At 45.0% G+C, this 18,427-nt stretch overlaps 1 protein-coding gene across 7 annotated transcripts in view; it reads left to right on the forward strand.

Moving 5' to 3' along the window:
• Positions 1–18,427, forward strand: part of LOC126914262 (focal adhesion kinase 1) — a 38,315-nt gene that overhangs the window by 15,733 nt on the left and 4,155 nt on the right. For 2 of the 7 annotated variants that reach the window (XM_050717919.1, XM_050717918.1), the window contains exons 2-17: positions 4,406–5,038; positions 12,757–12,899; positions 13,079–13,254; positions 13,332–13,463; positions 13,546–13,695; positions 13,772–13,960; positions 14,042–14,122; positions 14,198–14,420; positions 14,790–14,825; positions 14,941–15,072; positions 15,191–15,373; positions 15,450–15,666; positions 15,738–15,928; positions 16,008–16,212; positions 16,317–16,396; positions 16,486–18,308. In XM_050717919.1, the coding sequence (XP_050573876.1) occupies positions 4,956–5,038; positions 12,757–12,899; positions 13,079–13,254; positions 13,332–13,463; positions 13,546–13,695; positions 13,772–13,960; positions 14,042–14,122; positions 14,198–14,420; positions 14,790–14,825; positions 14,941–15,072; positions 15,191–15,373; positions 15,450–15,666; positions 15,738–15,928; positions 16,008–16,212; positions 16,317–16,396; positions 16,486–18,308 (4,044 nt within the window). In that variant the 5' untranslated portion in view covers positions 4,406–4,955. Of the gene's footprint in view, positions 1–2,312; positions 2,818–4,405; positions 5,039–8,297; positions 9,354–12,756; positions 12,900–13,078; positions 13,255–13,331; positions 13,464–13,545; positions 13,696–13,771; positions 13,961–14,041; positions 14,123–14,197; positions 14,421–14,789; positions 14,826–14,940; positions 15,073–15,190; positions 15,374–15,449; positions 15,667–15,737; positions 15,929–16,007; positions 16,213–16,316; positions 16,397–16,485; positions 18,309–18,427 lie in introns of those variants that run through there. The other 5 variants (XM_050717920.1, XM_050717916.1, XM_050717922.1 and 2 more) reach the window with 5 other exon arrangements.

The raw sequence follows: 18,427 nt of genomic DNA on the forward strand, positions 1-18,427 counted from the left end.
CTAGAACGCATCTCCAACACGCAATTTCTGTTCTCGTTTCTCGGCCGATTACTCCAAATACTTCCTATCTCGCGTCTATCTTAGCTCGCGACCGTCTGTGTTCGATGATAACACGCCAATCGACAGATAAATCGAATTAGGCTCATAGGAGAACAGGGTATACGTACCTATTGGTACCGTGGCTTCCCCGTTTCCTCTTAATTGTCTTGTTAGAAATCCTCGATATCGAAGCTCCGATACAGACCGTTATTTCGACGGAATATTACGTCGACGACGAAGAATCGAATCGTTCCTAATTTCCAGAGTTACCGAAGAACCGAGGTTGGCGAAAGTTTCGCCGTTGTAACTTTCGAAACAAAAAGTCAATCCAGCCGAAGCCTGAGACCGGTTCCCAACCCTTCGTCGAAAGTAACAATTATCGGAGCTCGCAAGCTCTTTTGATTATTTAAAACGACTAGCGGAAGAGGATGGCGTAATTGCTTCGCTATCGTGGCTCGCAAAAGGCGGACGACGGTATTTGCGAAACAGAGTCGCGAAAGTCGACTTGATTTCGTCCATAACTTCGTTGTCTACCTTCCCCTGTATGCCGTATTAATCTCGTGTGACGGGCAAATCCCGTCGCAAAGATAATTAAATTGTCTACGAAAAGGATTAATTAAACCTTGACATTTCGTCTGTCCCCGCGATAATCTTATGCCCCATCGGATCGTTAAATCCTGCCCAGGCAGTCCTGACGACGTAACTCGCGTTACTACAAACGTATCGATCCGACTGGATGTCGTAACAGGTTGTGAGCAGCACGTGGTCGAATATAATATCGTTGAAAGACACAACTTGCTGTGGCATTGCTGTTGCGAATATTCTTCCGATATTCGTGGTCGCATCGCCGGCGTTTCTAACGATATTTGATCAGATCAATATGTACGAATCGTGGTTTCAGTCACTCGAACGTCCCGATACACAGGCACACAACGTGCCGGCCAGACACACAGGTACGCGCAAATTTTCAAGAGGTTGCGGATAGGTCTCTGACCTAGGCGAGCTGCAACGCGCACACTTCGGTCACAGTGAATATTCCATTCGTAGTCACAGGAAGTAGCGTGAGAGTTATATATGCGCATAGGCTCGAACGGGGTTGCGGCTATTCCGACTAGCGGCTCTCGAGGGTTGTTCAGCTATCAGGGGCGTACCTCTCCGGCCACTCGATGCATCGTAGTTTCGCATTATCGCACGACCCGTCTCTCGTGAAAATAACTACGTGAATTAACTCGTCGCTGTGCGCGAAACGAACGGCTCTGACGGTAAATTGTTTTCTCAGTCCGTTTGTACGTATATAGCTGTAGCGTACAGCTTGGACAGGTTTAATATTTTCCAGGTTTAAAGGATTATTTCGGAAATAGAATGAACGCGTTTGCAAACGCACTCGGGCAGTCTGAGAAAACTCTTGTTTTCGAACTTACGAAATGTTAGGCTAGTCTGACGATAACACTCGACAACGTAGGTTTCAAGGACGCGCGAACATTGTATGAGAGTAATCGAGTTAATTTCGTCGATTATGCTTCTCCGTAGGGTCGGCCGATGTTGCGGTTATTCCAGTACTCGACTCTCCAGGGGATGCCGAGTTTGTCCTTCGCTCAGGGACGCATCCTTACGCGAAACCCCGAGTTTCCACGGCGGTTTCGAAGCGCAGCTATTACGGAATCACCGCCGAAATTAATTCGAACGGTTCGATAACAAGCGTGAAACTAATTTGGCAAATGGTACGGGATCTTTGCTCGTTCAGATACGAACGAACTTGCGGCTACCGCATTGGCAAACGTTCGAAACGCTGGCAGACGTTCCCAGATGCTTCGCCAGCGAGTTCGCGGCTACCTCTATCCAACGCATCACGCGGAATCCTACCGCTCGAAACTGCCAGGCAGAAAACACTCGCAATCTTCGAACTAGTCCATTTCCAGCCCTTTCCAATTTTCCAAACCTTTTGATACTTACCCCTGGAAGCTGTCGCAATCCTGAAAAATGCGAACAACTGTCTTTCGTTTCGATGCAAATAGTTGCGCGTACCGTGACAAACGGTCTACGGGTAATAGAGAGAATGAGAGAGAACAGTAATACGGAGGACAGAGGAGAGGAGAACTCGCAGGATCGGACGCAAACGTTCGCCCCTGAACCGTGTGTGTCGGGGGTTGCGAGCCGTGTCAGGATCGAGGGTAGGCGGCCGACGAACCAAGGGAGGCCGATAGATAGGGATGAAGGGAGAAAGGCTCGGTGGGTGAGCCGTACCGGGGGAAGGACGCCGGGCGTCGCGGCGCAGGCTGCCGCACCCAGCAAAGCGCTTGCTCCCCTTGAACCGGCAAAACGTATACCTGACGCAACCGAGGAGACGACGAGCGCGCGTCGTTCTCGCGATACGCTGTTGCTAGGCGCTCGTTTTCGAGCAACGATTCCGCTCCGGGAATTCATCCCGCTGTCCACCGAAGCCGTCCATTCGCCTGCGTTTCGCGGATTCCCAACACCGAGCCAAGGTCACGACACGTTTGCCTATCGCGTTCCACGAAACTTGCCAATCCGAAACCCGGTGCTATCCGCGCTACTTGCCCTTCGCGTCCTGCGCGTCCTGCGCGTCCTGCGCGTCCTTTGGAAGCGTGCTACGAGCCGTTCCCTCTTTGCGTCCTGTGTTCGCTTGTGCGACTTCTACGTCTTCCTGTGAAGTTCTCCACTTTTATACGTGACATCGATATGTGAATTCAAGTGAAGTTTCGAAGAGCGACAAGGGAAGACGAGGTGGTTCGAGGGATGAGATAGGAACCGACGAAGGTAACCAAAAACTGGCTGGAAAGGAAAGTTGTACGAAGTGTGCGGTACTCGGGTTTGTCATGTCAGGAGTTGGAAGGAATCGCGATACATATATCGGCACGTATGCGACAGGAAGTAGCCGAAGGTGAAGTACGAAACCAGTGGGTGGGTGACGAAGAGAGGAGGAAGATTTCGAAGCGCCGTGTCAAGGTTGCACGACCTTGATTCGGTCAGCGACACGAGCTTGGTTACGTTTCGCAAAATCGAGCGCACGCTGGATTCGTGCGCGGAGCACGCGTGTACCGTCACTAGCCGCTTCGAATTTTCACAGAAATGTCCTCGTTCTTTCGATTCGACGATGCTTTTTCTCAACTCGAATTTCTTCGCGCATAAACCGCCAGTATATTAATCGCTTATTCCGAGTATCGAAGCGCCAAATCTTATAGTATCGTTAAGAGGTAACTATAGGGACAAAATCTTAAAGTTCCTCGAAAGTTCTCCGGGTTGTGAATCGTATAATTTTAGAAACGGCTTTATTTCTCCAATCCAGGAGAACGTTTAGTTAACCGAATCGACGCGAATGTAACTTTATATCGTCCCAAGGACGCTTTTCTTCTGCGATAACTTTTTAAGCCGAAAAATGCTCTCGGGAATATTTATGAACTATTACGAAGCCGTCCATGATAAAACACGTTTCGTTCCCCCAGACCATTTAGTTTCCCTACGTTTAAACGTGGATTAATCGAATAGTCGTTCGATCCTGCGGGACCCCTCTGAATTTCATTAACACGACCACTCTCTTATCTCTAAATACACATATGCATCGAAGCGAAAGAAAGCCGATTTTCGCCGACGTAGACGGAGCGTTTAGCACGGCGAAAATGTTCGCAAAATTTGCAGGCTAATTACCGTACCAACGGGAATAACACTGCGGTAGTCGGCCCTGCGGAGACTGCAGACAGACGTGGGTGGTGTCCATCTTGAAATAGATTGCATGCCTTACCGGGAGTCGTGCGAGCTTTTTCACGAATTAAATCTCTCTCATCCATTCGCCATAAACTACATTCCAACATAGATATTCGTTTCTCGAAAGTACTCGAGTCAAACTCGTTGTAAGAGAATCCCTCTGCTGCCAGGGTATTTTTCGAATGCGATGAAAGTTTAAATTCGCCCCAGAAAATACTGTTCCCGTAGTTTCGTGGAACGAACAGTCAATATCTCGATTGAATAGTTTCATGTTTATGTCCGGTTCTGGCGGAATTTACGTGACGGGACTGGAGGGTCTGTGGCCAGGATTAGGCGGTGCCCCTGCCTTTGGGATAGGTTAGGTTCGTCCTCATAGACGTACGCGAGTGCACGCGAGATCTCTATCGGCTTTGGAAGTTACTCGCAAATCGCGCAACAAGAGTTTCCGACGCTTGGAAAGATGAAGCAACGGCTTAGATAAGAACACCCGTATCTTCCCGCCACGCTCCGCGATAGAGGACATTAAACTAGCTTTTCCACTTTCCCGTGCGGTACTGGAAAGAACTGGGGGAGGAGTTCGCTTGAAAGCGATTATCTCGCATAAAGATAGTTGTTTTAAAATTACGTCGATGGTTGTTCACAGTTATTAAGCAACGATAGAAACCGTCGTTCAACGGAGATCAAAATTGAAATCCATCGAAGCCGTGGAATATAGAATCGCGAGTTCGGTAGATCCAGTAGCTAGCTCGTTAATCGAAGAAGAGGACGGTTAAAATTTCCAGTGCATCTCCGGTGTGTGTTTCCGACGACGATATCGATTCGAAAGTGGCGGTGCAGCAAATGCACCGGAAAGGGAAGAAACATCACCGGTAAACGAAGAAGTTGCATCGAGGTACCACTGAATTCCGCCGCTTCGTGCACGACGCTCCAAGTCCTACCGACATCGGAACCGACTGCTTTCCTTCGAAAATTCGTTCTCTTCTTGCTTCAGAGAACTCTTTCGATAAAATCGTGGACACTGCTATAGCGAGACAACAGTGGAAACAAGAAAATCGCGTCTTCCGTCCTGAAGATTTATTTCACGCCTATACGTTCTCGAACGAAGTGTTCTATTCCTCACCGTGCCGATGAAAACAGTGACTAGTGGTGGGTGATGATCAGTGACCCACCGTTTCGAATGAAGTGGTTTTAGGATGATGGTGGAGCGTGTCGAGGACCATCTCTTCATGTATCGACGACCCGTTTACCGAGTCTTCCAGTACCTCGAAACCACCGAGTAAGTATCACGACCAAAAAGCATTTCTCCGCGAATTCACGCCGATCGTGTTTATACTTGTATCGCGTTATCGAACGCGGTCGTTTCGAGCGGCTTTGTCTCAAAGGGACGCGGAAAGATCCGCAGCGACGACGAGACAAAGATGAAATAAATTACGCGTTTCACCGGCCATGGGAACGAATCGAATCTCGATAATACGCGATCTCGGAGAGGTTTTGCAAAGTTTGCCCAGGGGGTTCGAGATGGTTCTGGTTCCTTAGACGCTGGGTATCCAGCTGTTGGAATCTTCAGAACCACGGAACAGGCGTTTAAACAAAGGGGTTAGTTCGTTTGAAGAGCAGCCAATGGCAATTTCCATGCATAAAGCCTTTGCAAGTCCCTCTTCCAATTCGTGAATGGAGGGAAACGCCGCGAGGGAGATTCGAGTGGGAGTAAAAGGAGAAGGAAGAAGAGGAACGCAGATGGTTTCGCGCGAAAACACCTTCTTTTTTCGTAGACTGTGTTACGTCGATACCAACGGGTAACCATGGCGAAATTGCCATCATCGACCACAGCTCTCTCGGTAACCGTTTCTAATTGATGCTATTAAATGAACTTCAATATCGCCGGTGCGTAGCTACTATCGTTTCCTTGTACTTGCAAACTTTCGAAATCTTTCAAGATTAAATATTATCTGCGTCCTCGACGAAAGAATCGTATCGCATCGTTCTATCGACGTTACTGCGTCTTCGTTTCTCTTTCGTTCGACGATAATCGCTTTGCATTGTACGTTGTAAAGTTTTACCGCGACCACAATTCCATCTAAAAAGCTCCGTGGTCCGTCAAATTACAGCAAAAAAATTACCTCGCCGAATAGCTAGAAAGAAGTCACGTGACGTGGAAAATGAGGAAACTTTGGCCAGGATGCCAGCCAGAACTCGCTGGTCAGACCTTACCTAAAAAGTTTCGGAAGACATCTGCGACGCTTTTCTCAAGTGGTTCGCTACTACTTGCGTCTATGTACTTAGTTCCGAGTCGCGTCAGCTCGCCGCGAGAGCTACATAAACAGTGATATCCCCCGTAAAAGTAATTTCCTCGCTTCATCCGAGTAATCGAAATTTCGGAATAATCGAAAAGTAAAACGAATTCGATGCTATCTTAAGCAAGAACAATACGAATTTTAACATAGATTCGAAATCAAGGACGCAACGTATGGGATAAATCTCGTTCGAGTGTTGATAAGCGATCTTTGTTGCACAAATAGGATAGTTCGGAACACTTTTCTACGGTACGAACGAGTTTCATTGTTCGAAAGCTGTTGGGAAACCGAATCCGCCTTTCCATTCGAAGTTCAACGAGTTTTTAATCCACGAGAGTCATCATTTTAAAATTTAGATGGACCACCGTCGTTCTACGAGCAACGAATTTTCGAGAGGTCGACCTTCGATTTTACTTTTCGTAAGCTGACCACGTCGTCTCGGATAACGTCAAATCAACCTCGAATTAATCGCCGACGTCCCATGAGTATTCTTGTATTTAACATATAGTATAGCCGTTCCGAGATTGTCGGGAAAAAGGACATCGAATTTGAACCCAATGAAGCGTATCTTCTTAATATCCTGTTAAGAAATAATCAACTCGAGCACGAAGGTAACTCGAAGCATCTGGTGTTGCTCTTTCAGGTTAAGTATCGCTTGTTCAGATTCGCAAAAAGTGGATAACCACCGCGATCTTTCATGAGAAGTTCCGCTCAATTCCCTCTGCTTGACATTCTATGATTTCTGATGGTTTGGAGTTTGCCCTTTACTAACCCCTTGGTAGTAAATTCGTGCCCTGAACGGCGTCCATCCTGTGGTCAATTAGTGGTCATTTTGTCGAAAATCGTATCGATTACCTCGCTGCTGTTTTCGTTTTTCGAGGTTTCCTTCCGGTTCCAGCTATTTGCTTGAACGATGTCTATCCATGTTAGTGGTAAATAATCTATCGCTTCGAAGATTTCTCTCCGGCAATACTTCCCCCAAATATATATCCGCCTTACTCTAAAGAAATTGAAACTTGGAACAATTTCCTACATCCGAAGAAGTAACTCTATAACGTTCTTCGTGAATTCTTTAGCTGGGAGAAAATTCAGTTTACCAAGAAAAATAAACGCAAATATTGCAACGAATAAATTAGGAAGAGAAATAGTTTAAAAATGACAAACGTGTTAGAGGAAAAGAAAGAAAAAGGAGAAGGAAGATGGAGTTGAACTACAAAGTTATCGATGTGAAAATGTGCCACGATGTTCGCGAACTATCTATATGTATGTATGTGTAGAATCGTGTCGGAGTCGCAATGCGGATGCACCTCGTATTCCATCTCCTTGATTACACACCGTTGTCATGCATTGGAGCGATCGATCCAGCTAAGCTAGATCGCCGGCGATGCTATACGGGAAGTTAAATCCTACGAGTTACACCATGAATGTATCTGAATTTCAGACCATAGAGAATACAACGTTCTTCCTTCTCCATGAAATAACTCGGTGAATCCGCGACTGCTCGTAAAAATATAAATTCTCGTAAAGTTGGTGACTCTATCGGAACGGTCGAATATATCCTGTGGATGATTTATTCCTGCGGACTATTGTTTAACTTCTATCCTTCGCTTAAATGCCATTAAACACCGCCAGCTCGTTGTCCCGTGGAGAACCTTTCACACCGCAACTCGATCGCATTGCGAGACTTGTATTTTCTTCGCCCGGTATTGTCGATGCTTTGCATTCCTTGTCCCGGGCCCGGTTTCCGCGTTTTCTTTGTAGCCTAGTTACCCTGATTACGATCTGTCATCATTTTCTCTCTCATCCCTATAGAATACGTATGTATCTCCGAGGAACGTAGCTAGTTTATATAAGATCCGCATTTCTTTTTCATTCCGATGAAAACGACTCGCTTTGAAGCTCGCGCAAGCAGGATCAAATGCATCTCTTAACCTTAAAAATCGATTAAACGGAAATAGAAAGCAAGAAGAGGAGAAGCGATCGCGTTGGAAGTTTCACGGAGGTGAAATATCGAGCAATCGGCGTCTCCAGGCAGTCTGTTGGCGCGATCGTGCACCGACTTGGAACAGCCGATCGCCCTGTTTATTTGCGCCGTAGGAATTGCGCTAGCGACGCGATTTTTCATCGACGTCCCACGCGTTAGAGCCAGTGAAACACGGACACAGAAGAGAAAGAACGGCTCAATAGGGAAAGAGAGGAGAAGAGAGAGAACGGCAGGTTGTCCGTTCGACTCGTCGATCAGTTTCTATCCGACGTCGAGGTAGCGCGTACGCGATTCGTGGCAAAGAAACGCGAACGTATCGAGGGTGTGTCGAGCTGGCAGGGTGAATCGCGTCTCCGGTGTTTCAAGGCGCGAAGGAAAAAACAAGGACGAGTCGAGTTTCATTTCCGTGGTAAAAAATTCTCCACGTTCTATCTTCGTATTGAAAATCGTATGCTACTCGGCACACCCGTCTTTTTCCATCGGGGCAGGAAAACTCGCGAAAACGATCGGGGACTCGGGACGTTGAACCAGCCAGCGCAAAATTAAAATCGTACGCAATGCCCGTTCCTCGTCTTTCCCCTTATACCATGGCTATATTTCGAGACACGGCGACCGCGCAGCCTGCCCCAGCCAGATGTAATTCAATTTCGTAAAACGAGACCCATGCGATCGTTCCGACACAATTCCCTCGCGTCTCGATTCGCTAGCATCGATCATGTGGATCGAATGGACACCGTACCAATCAAACGATCCACGCGCTTAAGAATCGAGTTACCACCGTACGAGCAAAAGTAGATGGGCAACGGATGACAAAAGACTATGACGAGACAACCGGATCAAGCGGAGTTCGCTAAGATATCGATAAAGCGATCTACGATTCGATCGAAGAATTTTCAACGGCAACTACGCAAGTGCTTGCTATTCGATGACGCGTCCAACCAACTGATTATCAGTCGACGAACATTCCGCGGTATTGCCTCGGCGAATAAGTAGATAGTCCTGGATTCGTTCGATGAGTTGTACGTGATTTCGTACGAGATCGTCGAACACTCCGGAAGGATAATGCTGGAGCTGGTGGAACGCAAAGCCAACGGAATCTCGTGGCCGAGCTGCCGCGGCCAAAACTTGGAATCATTGGGCAAAGATCCCAAGGGGATTTTTTTTCTCCGGCGAGACAGAGCATGTCCTCGGGAGAAACGATGGAGAAGAGAGAACGGGGGTTTGCTATGCTCCCTGGGGCAATTGAGATGCAACGACTCCTACACACCTGACACCGTGGGCACGTGGAAATTTCACAGGGTGTCTCGTCCGAGGTAAACCTCAGAAAGCGTGAAAGAAGGAAGACCGAGGAAATAGAAACGTCTGCAGGAAGAAGCGGAGGAGGAGAATTTGCATCATCGAGAGTCTTACTTGTTCCATCCTTGCTGTTCTTACGCGATTAAGATTCCTTCGTGCAATCAGAGATCCCGTAAATCGTTCGACTTCCGCGAAACAAGCCAGCGACGATTTATTACTCGCGCTTGTATTTTTCCGTGGCGACGAGTATGTTTCGCGGCTTGTAACGAGCGATAGAGGCACGCGAGCCTCGTTACGGCTGTGACGATGCAAAAGCGCAATAGAGAAAGTAATAGTGAAAGGTAAAGTGCGTGGGCGATAGTCGCAGGTGCGTGGTGGTCCTGCTCGTGCCGAGTCGAGCCGCTCCGTCGTCGGGTCAGGGACGCACTTCTCGTATCCTCTCTCTTTCTCTCTTTTCATCGCTCTTTTCTCCCTCTTTTTATACCACCGAGACTACCCTCCGCGACGAGAAACTCTCTTAGTAGCGGCTGTCGTCGCGTGCTCCCGATTTCTCGCTGCGATACGTCGCCCTAGAAACAGAAAAGTCAGTCATTCGAACGATAGCAGCCGTGTAATCGGTGCGATCTCGTTCACCGATCTCGCTGAATTATCGATCGTAGCAGCTCATCTTCGACACTAACGAAAAAAGAAAGTAACGCGCCGCTATTTTTCTCCATGCGAATCGAGTCTCGAATCCAATCAGCTATTTCGTCTGCTTGATATTCAGCGACAAACAAGTAATAAGTTGAGCTCGGTGTTTGCGCTTTGTAATTAGCGGGGCGGAAGCTATTTAATATTATCCGCGCAATTGAATTAATTCGACCGATTTAGCGAGCTGCGAAAACGCTGAGCAATGAATATTCATCGTGGGGACAGAAAACTGGTGGCCGCCAACCTTTTCGGTCGTCCCTCGTCCTTCCATCTTATATCTCGACTTTCTGTAGAAAGATTCCTCCGGCCGATACCACGGCGGCATTTAACAATTACGCTGGTTACGCAACTCTTCGTTCGTCGTTACGTTGCTCCAAAGTGCCACGTGAATTAAAAGGCCGATCGACTTACCGTGTACCGGCTTACTCGTGTCGATAATCGTTCGCGGATCATGGGCTTGAGTTTATACGAGGTACGTAACCGCGCCGTGAATCGGTGTAATGTTGCGCGAATAATTAATTCGTGCTTTGCTGGCCGACAAACGGTTGTTCCATGCGCCGTTAACGAAGCATTCGCCGTATTTTGCCGTATTTTATTCCTTTCGGTAGACTTTACCGTTACGTTTGGATCATTTAATTTATGACAATTTAAACGAGCGGCGAGTGTACTTCTCGCGTAGAAAAACGATTATTAAATGCTTCCAGCCCATAGGTAAGTTATCCCATTTTTTAGAGTGAGCTCGCGTTCCTGGATAGAACAACCTGGTTCTGATTCGACGCGATCCTTTCCACGATCCAGTACACCAGACGAATAGCTGGTGGTTCTCGGCGTAAATGCTTCGTCCCTGACCGACGGCATTCCTTAGGCGGACGACGCTCGTAATATACATTTGCATTAATAGCAGCGATGCAAACACAAGGCTCGGCTGGAACTGCTCAACGACGCTTTCGTGCGTCAGCTTTTTCATGAATTTAGCGTGAGACCTGTCGTTTTACACACGCGTGAAAAGTTGCGTCACCGACGTTGCGGGTTCTTCGAGGAACGTGAAAAGTCAATACAAAGATGAAACTTGTTTCAATGATTGCGCGTAGAGGTGGCTGAAGAACGTGTCCGGAAGCTGCGAATACTTTCAACCGAGCGTAGTAAAGTACCTGCAGACGTGCGATCCTCTTACCATTGCATTCGCAAAGATTCTTCCATCTTGCAGCGCGTTGCTTTCAACTACTCGTCAAATAGCTTCGCAACTCGATGACGAAACGATAATCACGTGAAATCATTTTAATAACACATCGGAACGAACGTCTATCTCCGATCGTCGATTCTCGTGAAATCTCATAAATTTCAGCGGGAATTCGAAGTTCTTTCAGAACATGTTCACCGTGAGCAAGCGCGTTAAGCTGCTCGGTCCGTTTGAAAAGAGTCGCCGGAACTGCGGTCTCAGAATCGAGATCGGCAACTTCCGTGAATGCCTGCTCTCTCCCACGAATGCACGCGTTCCGAGCAGCCTGAATCGGTAACTATGTAAGTGCAACGCGCAGGCAAATGTGTCAGAAGGCCGCGTCCATAAGGGGTTGGTATGAAACGCGGACGGTTGAATGGGGATGCGGTTGGGTACAAACACGTGCAGCCCCGTTTCTCAAAAGCCTTCCAACATCGTTCACGCTACGCGAATTTTTTATCCTAACCGACGCTCAGCTAAATCTAGCCGCGCTATCGTCTTTGACCCCGTACAGGAAGAGGGTTAACTCTGCAACTCTTTTGTATGGAAAACATTTCAGAAAAGTCCCTCGCCCTTCTGTTACCGAGTCGCGATTCAGAAGGTTTCTTTCCATGTATTTTAGAAAATATCCTCTTTCGTCCGCAGGAATGTAATACGCTGTTTCATTGGAATATCTATTCACGATAGCCAGCAAACGGCAAATCAGTCTTCGGTCAAATCGAAGACGAACAGTCGAGATATTTTATTGGGCTATCTCGTATGACGTCACCGATGCAATCTTCGTCTGGAAAAATGTCGGTATTCGTCAACCATAGATACGTAAAAGTTATCGTGAAAATTTTAATCCCCGTGATAAGGCGTCAAAATGTCTGGTCGTCTTCGTTAATAGTCATTGCCTGGTGAAACGCGTCTTCGTCAGAGTGCGAATCTAGTAGATAGAATGGTGACTAGTGATTGTATCGCGTTGTTCTTTTGTAACGTCGAAAAATACCGAGCAAACTTCGATAGCATGCGAGGAACGGCTGAGGATAATCGCCTGATGAACAATCACGATTACTCGGTCATTCGCGTGAGAAATCTTTGTCCGTAAGCATCCAGAAACGTATACACCACGGTGTAACGTTATCATAAACTTTTGATTAGAGCAGGGATTTTAATAACGAGGAAAAACAGGAAAAGAGATTGTGGTAATTTAAAAACTTGTCGTAATTGAACGCGCCAACAGGGAGTTACCGTATACGATGTCTAGGATACAAGTTTCTTTGCTTCTCGCGAAATATCCACGTTTCGTCGACAACGAAATTCGCTTCGAAGAAGAGTTTCAGAAGAAATTCTTCCCTCTATGGTCCGATGAATAATTAATCTTCTCGATGCAAAGCTTGCGCGTTAGTTACCTAGTGCGAGTCGAGGTTTTACGAGATAATGCATAATTGACGCGGTCGTTCCCGCGTCGTCGACTAAGCCGACTTCTTTACCAACCCCTTTTTTATTCTTCTTTTTTTTTCATACAGCCATGAGGGGATGAGCACTGGCGTAGGAGATGGAGCTGGAGGTGGCGGTGGCGTGCAGGGAAGCGGCGGCGGAAGAAACACGCCGCCCCATGGATCGCCCACCCCCATGGACAAGGCGACTCTAAAGGTCCATCTGCCTAACGGTAAGTTTTTACCTCGATCTTGAACAAAGTCCTACCCAAATTAATTAGGAGAATGCTTCGATGAAACTGATTAAATATCGGGGGAAAAAAGGGAGCGTTGTTTTTCCGTAAAAAGGATTCGAGATTGCTTTTAGTGGTAAACCAACTGTCGTTCGTAGTGAAAGTCGTCTGATTTTCAGGTGGTTTCAACGTTGTTAAATTCGGTGATGCGATCGATGTGAGGGGCATCATCTCTTTAGTAACTAGTCGATTATCAGTTGGAACTAGACACTATAGAAACCTTTACGCCATGAGACTGCATCACCCTGGATCGGGGGAGAGTTACTGGTTGCATCAAGACACAACCATGTATCAGGTATTTTGACATCTTCCGTTCCGAAACAAGTTTTCTTATTAGAAACAGTGGGATTAAGACTCGTTTATTATTACCAGGTTCAAGAAAAGTACGAGAAGAAACATCCTCACTGCGAGTGGAGGTACGAACTGAGGGTGCGATACTTGCCACAGAACCTGAATGATCTATATGAAAAGGATAAAGTGACCTTCTACTATTACTACGATCAGGTATCTTCAAGAGTCAACCGAGCTGCACCAGCTCCATCAATTTTATAATAGTTGAACGGGATTTAATTGCTTATCTCCGTAGGTTCGAAACGATTATCTCTGCGCGAACCACGCAGCTCTTGATCAGGACGTGGCGGTACAACTATGTTGTCTTGAGATTCGCTACTTCTTCAAAGACATGCCACAGGTCGCGCTCGACAAGAAGAGCAATCTCGAGTACCTAGAGAGAGAGGTAAGCGCATTGTTCCTACGAAAGTTGATTAGTTTGTTTGAGAGTTTACTGTAAAAGCGTCGCGTTTGGTTCGCAGGTTGGTCTACACAAGTTCTTACCGCGCTCCGTGTTGAATGGAATGAAACCAAAGGCACTACGCAAGTTAATACAGCAGCATTTCAAAAAAGTTGCAGCATTGTCTGAGCTGGAATGCATGTTCAAGTTCTTTGATCTCTTGCGCGCGCATTACAGATTCGATCAGGAAAGATTTATATGCGCTTTGGGGGTGAGTTTGTCGAATTGCCGTAGCTCTGTCTACTTATAGTTATCATAGTCTAAAACTGTCTTGTATCGTTCTGCACTGCAGTCCAGCTGGTCTATACCTGTAGAACTAGTCATTGGACCAGATTTAGGCATATCTTACATGGCTCACAGAGGAGGAACGGTGGTAAATATCTGATTAACACACTAGCTTTATAAAAAATGTTACAATGTTTCGTTGGTAATATTAAATTTTTCATAGCCAACAAGAATGGCAGAGTTCTCTCAAATACAATCTATTCAAACGTTGGTATCGGACTGTAAAGAACATGCAAAAGCGTGTATTAAATTAAGAGTAGCTGGAGCAGCAGAAACGCTTAGTATAACTTGCTCGAGTCTAGATCAAGCGGAAAGTCTTGCGGATTTAATCGATGGGTACTGTAGGCTAATTACTGGAAGCAATACCTCGTTATGGAACAGAAAAGGTATGGTAATATTTGACTAAAATTTTTTAAACAGCCGTAAAAACTGGCATGCTCTAATAAAATTGTTATCATTTGCCATTGAAATTTTTATTCTTTATTTCATTATCTTAATATATATCCTCTTAGCGTGTTGACATCTTAATACTAACAATCTCGATATTGAGGCAATGAACATTTCCTTTAATTTTTATCGGTATTCGTGATAATGTTCAAAAAACTATAGAAATTTATTTTATTTATAAATGTCACAGAACATTTAGTTTCATTGTATTTTTATAATGAAATCATATATTATACCCCAAATATCTCGCACGAATCCCTTTTACGTTACATGAAAGATACTAAGTTATAATCGTTTACACTTCCAAGCTGCATCGTGGAAAAACTATCCCTGTCCATGCAAAGGTTTGTAGTTTTGAATGATCCCGAGTTGTAGTTTACTGTCTCGTTTAGAGTGCTTGCATGAGAACCACGATTGATTTATTCACGATTATTGATTATATTCTTGACTTCAAAATAGATGCTCATCCACCAAAGTACAGACAAGAGGGATCCAATAGTCCGGAGAAAAACGTAAGCAAAACGGGAACAATTTTATCAGAGGACTACGCAGAAATCGTGGACGAAGAAGGAGACTATTCAACGCCAGCTAGTGAGTGTAATTTAAAAAAAAAAAAAAAAAAAAAAAAAAAACAAGTTTATCATACTACCTGCCTTTTACACCCAAAGGAATATTAAACTTTGATTGTTAATAATTTTAATAATTTTAGCTAGAGATTATGAGATAGTCAGGAATCAAGTGGAACTAGGTGAAATCATTGGAGAGGGCCAGTTTGGCAATGTACATAAAGGTTCTTATAAAGGACGGGACAATCAAGTAATACCTGTAGCAGTTAAAACCTGTAAAGTCGATGCAGATCTTGCAACTTCGGAAAAATTTCTCGAAGAAGCCTGTAAAAAAATTTCTTCTTAATTTATCAACAGGGTAGAAGCTGGGGCTGTGTGATTAATACTTGTATAAAATTTCAGATATAATGCAACAATTCGAACATCCTCATATCATAAGACTCATAGGAGTATGTTCCGAAGCGCCAATTTGGTTGGTGATGGAATTGGCCAAATTAGGGGAGATGCGAGCTTATCTACAATCGAACAAACACCGTTTGGACCTCGCCACTCTTCTACTTTACACCTTTCAATTGAGCACTGCCTTATCGTATCTTGAGAGCAAGAAATTTGTACACAGGTAATTATAGAATTAATTACGATTCCAGAACAATTTTGTCTATCACTGTAAATATTTATTAATTTTTATAGAGATATTGCTGCAAGAAATGTACTAGTCTCTGCACACAATTCCGTAAAATTAGCAGACTTTGGTCTTAGTAGATGGGTGGAAGATCAAAGTTATTATACAGCGAGTAGATGTAAGTTACCTATTAAATGGATGGCACCGGAGAGTATTAATTTTCGAAGATTTACAACGTCGTCTGACGTTTGGATGTTTGGTAGGTGTTTTAAGATAAAAACTAATGTTCTTTTCCATACTTGATAGTAATGTAAAATCTTTTCTTTTTGCTTCTTCAGGTGTATGCATGTGGGAAATTTTAATGTTAGGTGTAAAACCGTTCCAAGGTGTAAAAAATAACGAAGTGATTCGTAAATTAGAGAACGGAGAAAGACTTGCGTTACCGAATCATTGTCCTCCGCGATTATATTCTTTGATGTCTCAGTGCTGGAGTTATGAACCCAGTAAACGTCCGACGTTTAAAGAAATCAGAGAAACGTTACAGTACGTAGATTTACTTAATAAATTTAATTTAATTTGATCTTGGTTACCTTTGCTTGATTTCGTTGTCGATAGTTTGTGTTAAATTAAAAATTACGATATTGTAGTGAAATTTTATTGGAAGAAAAACATCAGCAACAAGAAACGATGAGACGAGAGAACAGAAGAGTGCAAGCTATGTCTTGGGGTACGTAAAAAGAAAATAAAGAATAAATTATATTCGATGCAGTCGAGATACTTTGGTGAGCACGGAGCAGATAATTTTTCGTCATTTAGGTGCAGACGATGTACCACCACCTAAACCTTCGAGGCAACCGCAAAACACAACAGATCAATCTCAGCTAACCGCTGCAGCGCCGGTTTCGACATATATCGTGGCGCAAAGCCCCGAGGTTCTTGCACAACTTCTCAAGGATAATCAAACTAGGGGGGTATGTCCCTCCGTCTACACAACACCCGCCTCACCTTTCAATACCTTAGCCGTACAATTTCAAGACGAAGAGCAAGTCTTAACTACCGCCTTAGTTTCAGATCTACCCTTTTTCGATTCAGCCACCTCAGAACCTTCTGCCTCTCACGATACTCAATCAGGAGATTCCACTTTGTCCGACACTAATTTAGATTCCCTTGATTCCTCGGACACTCCTCTCATGTCGAGCCTTAATATTTCAGACGCGACACAAGCTCAATCCCCCGCTGCCAATAGAAAGCAGCAGAAGGTTAAAGAGATGCAAAATTTGTACGCGGTTAGTTCAAAAGTCGTTGGTAGCATTACCGGAGATTTGTATTCTCCCGTGCAAAAATTCACAACGTCCAGTGCTATTCCTGCTACAACTAGTGTAGCTACTTGTGGCGAAATATACGGGCCTGTCGCTAATTTCACGCAAAGTTCTGCCATCGTTGGTAATCTTAGTCAGAGTCCCAGCGTAGGTGGTAATTTTGGTGAAAATCCTGGAAACTTTGGGCCTAGTAGTTTAAATAGTATCGTAGGATTGAACAATCAAAACCACTCGTCAAATTTTGGCCAATTTTCTGCTAATAACACGAATCAAACATTCGGTGTTGCTCAACCGGTAAGCCAAAATTCTAGTTGCATACAAAATCCTGTCACTGCCGTCGCGTATCCTCGTGTACCGATCGTTAGTTCGACCAGTGCTGCTGTTCCTGGGTCAAATACGGAATGTTTGTACGGACCGGTACTGAAATTTCGAGCGCAAAACATTCAGAATCAAAATATCTCTGACTTGAAACCCGTAAACGTATCGGTTGGATCTGCCATACCAAATTCGAGAAGCAATTTAGCACACACTTCGGCTCCAGGACAAAATCTACAAGCACAGCCGATGCACACCCAGAATTATCAGCATCAGCAAATCTATTCGAACATTAGCCATCCAGGAACGCAACCAATGTACATGTCACAGTCGCAGAACGTTCAAAACATCCAAAAACAAAATCCCATTCATCAACCCGTTTCTTACATCCCAACACAACATACGAATCAGCAAAATCAAGCGACAGGTGCTAACCCAATTTACACGGCACAAACGGCTTCAGTTACGGTGGTGCAAGCTCAGAAGATTCAGGGCCCCGTATATGTACAACAAATTCAAGCTGGGATTGCGAGTCACGTACCGAGCGCTCAAGCAATGAACATGAATCAGCAATTGTCTTTTGAAATAGCACAAAGTCATCCCGTTCAAATGCATTTCGCCACATCAGGTGGTTCGGTTCAACCCACTAGCCAGCAACATATGCATCCAAGCACATCTAACATTGTAATGGGGCAACAATCGACTTCTGTTATCGCCACGCAGCATGCTCCGACACAATGCAACGTATCAAATCTGTCAGCAACCATGGCGAACGCAACACAGTATTTACCACAACCGGTGATGCAGACAGGAATCATAAGATCAAGCACTCCTCAGATAGCAACTGGTGTTGCAAAAATTACTACATTCGTAAACCAAAAACAAGACGAACAATTGACAAGCTCGACAGATGGTACACTCTCTGGATCACTGATATCTTCCGCTGTCAGTGATAGCACAATGTCATCGAGCAGCTCGATGACAGAGGAGGCACAGCAAGATCAGGTTTGGCAAAGCCTCCTAGGAATGACAATCGCATCCTCTATCTGCAACAGCATATTATTTTTATTTATGATTCGAAATTCTTGCAGCACCATACTTCTGTTGCAAATCAAATATATATA

The sequence above is a fragment of the Bombus affinis genome, chromosome 3, assembly GCF_024516045.1.
Source record: "Bombus affinis isolate iyBomAffi1 chromosome 3, iyBomAffi1.2, whole genome shotgun sequence".
NCBI classification, from domain to species: Eukaryota; Metazoa; Arthropoda; class Insecta; order Hymenoptera; family Apidae; genus Bombus; species Bombus affinis.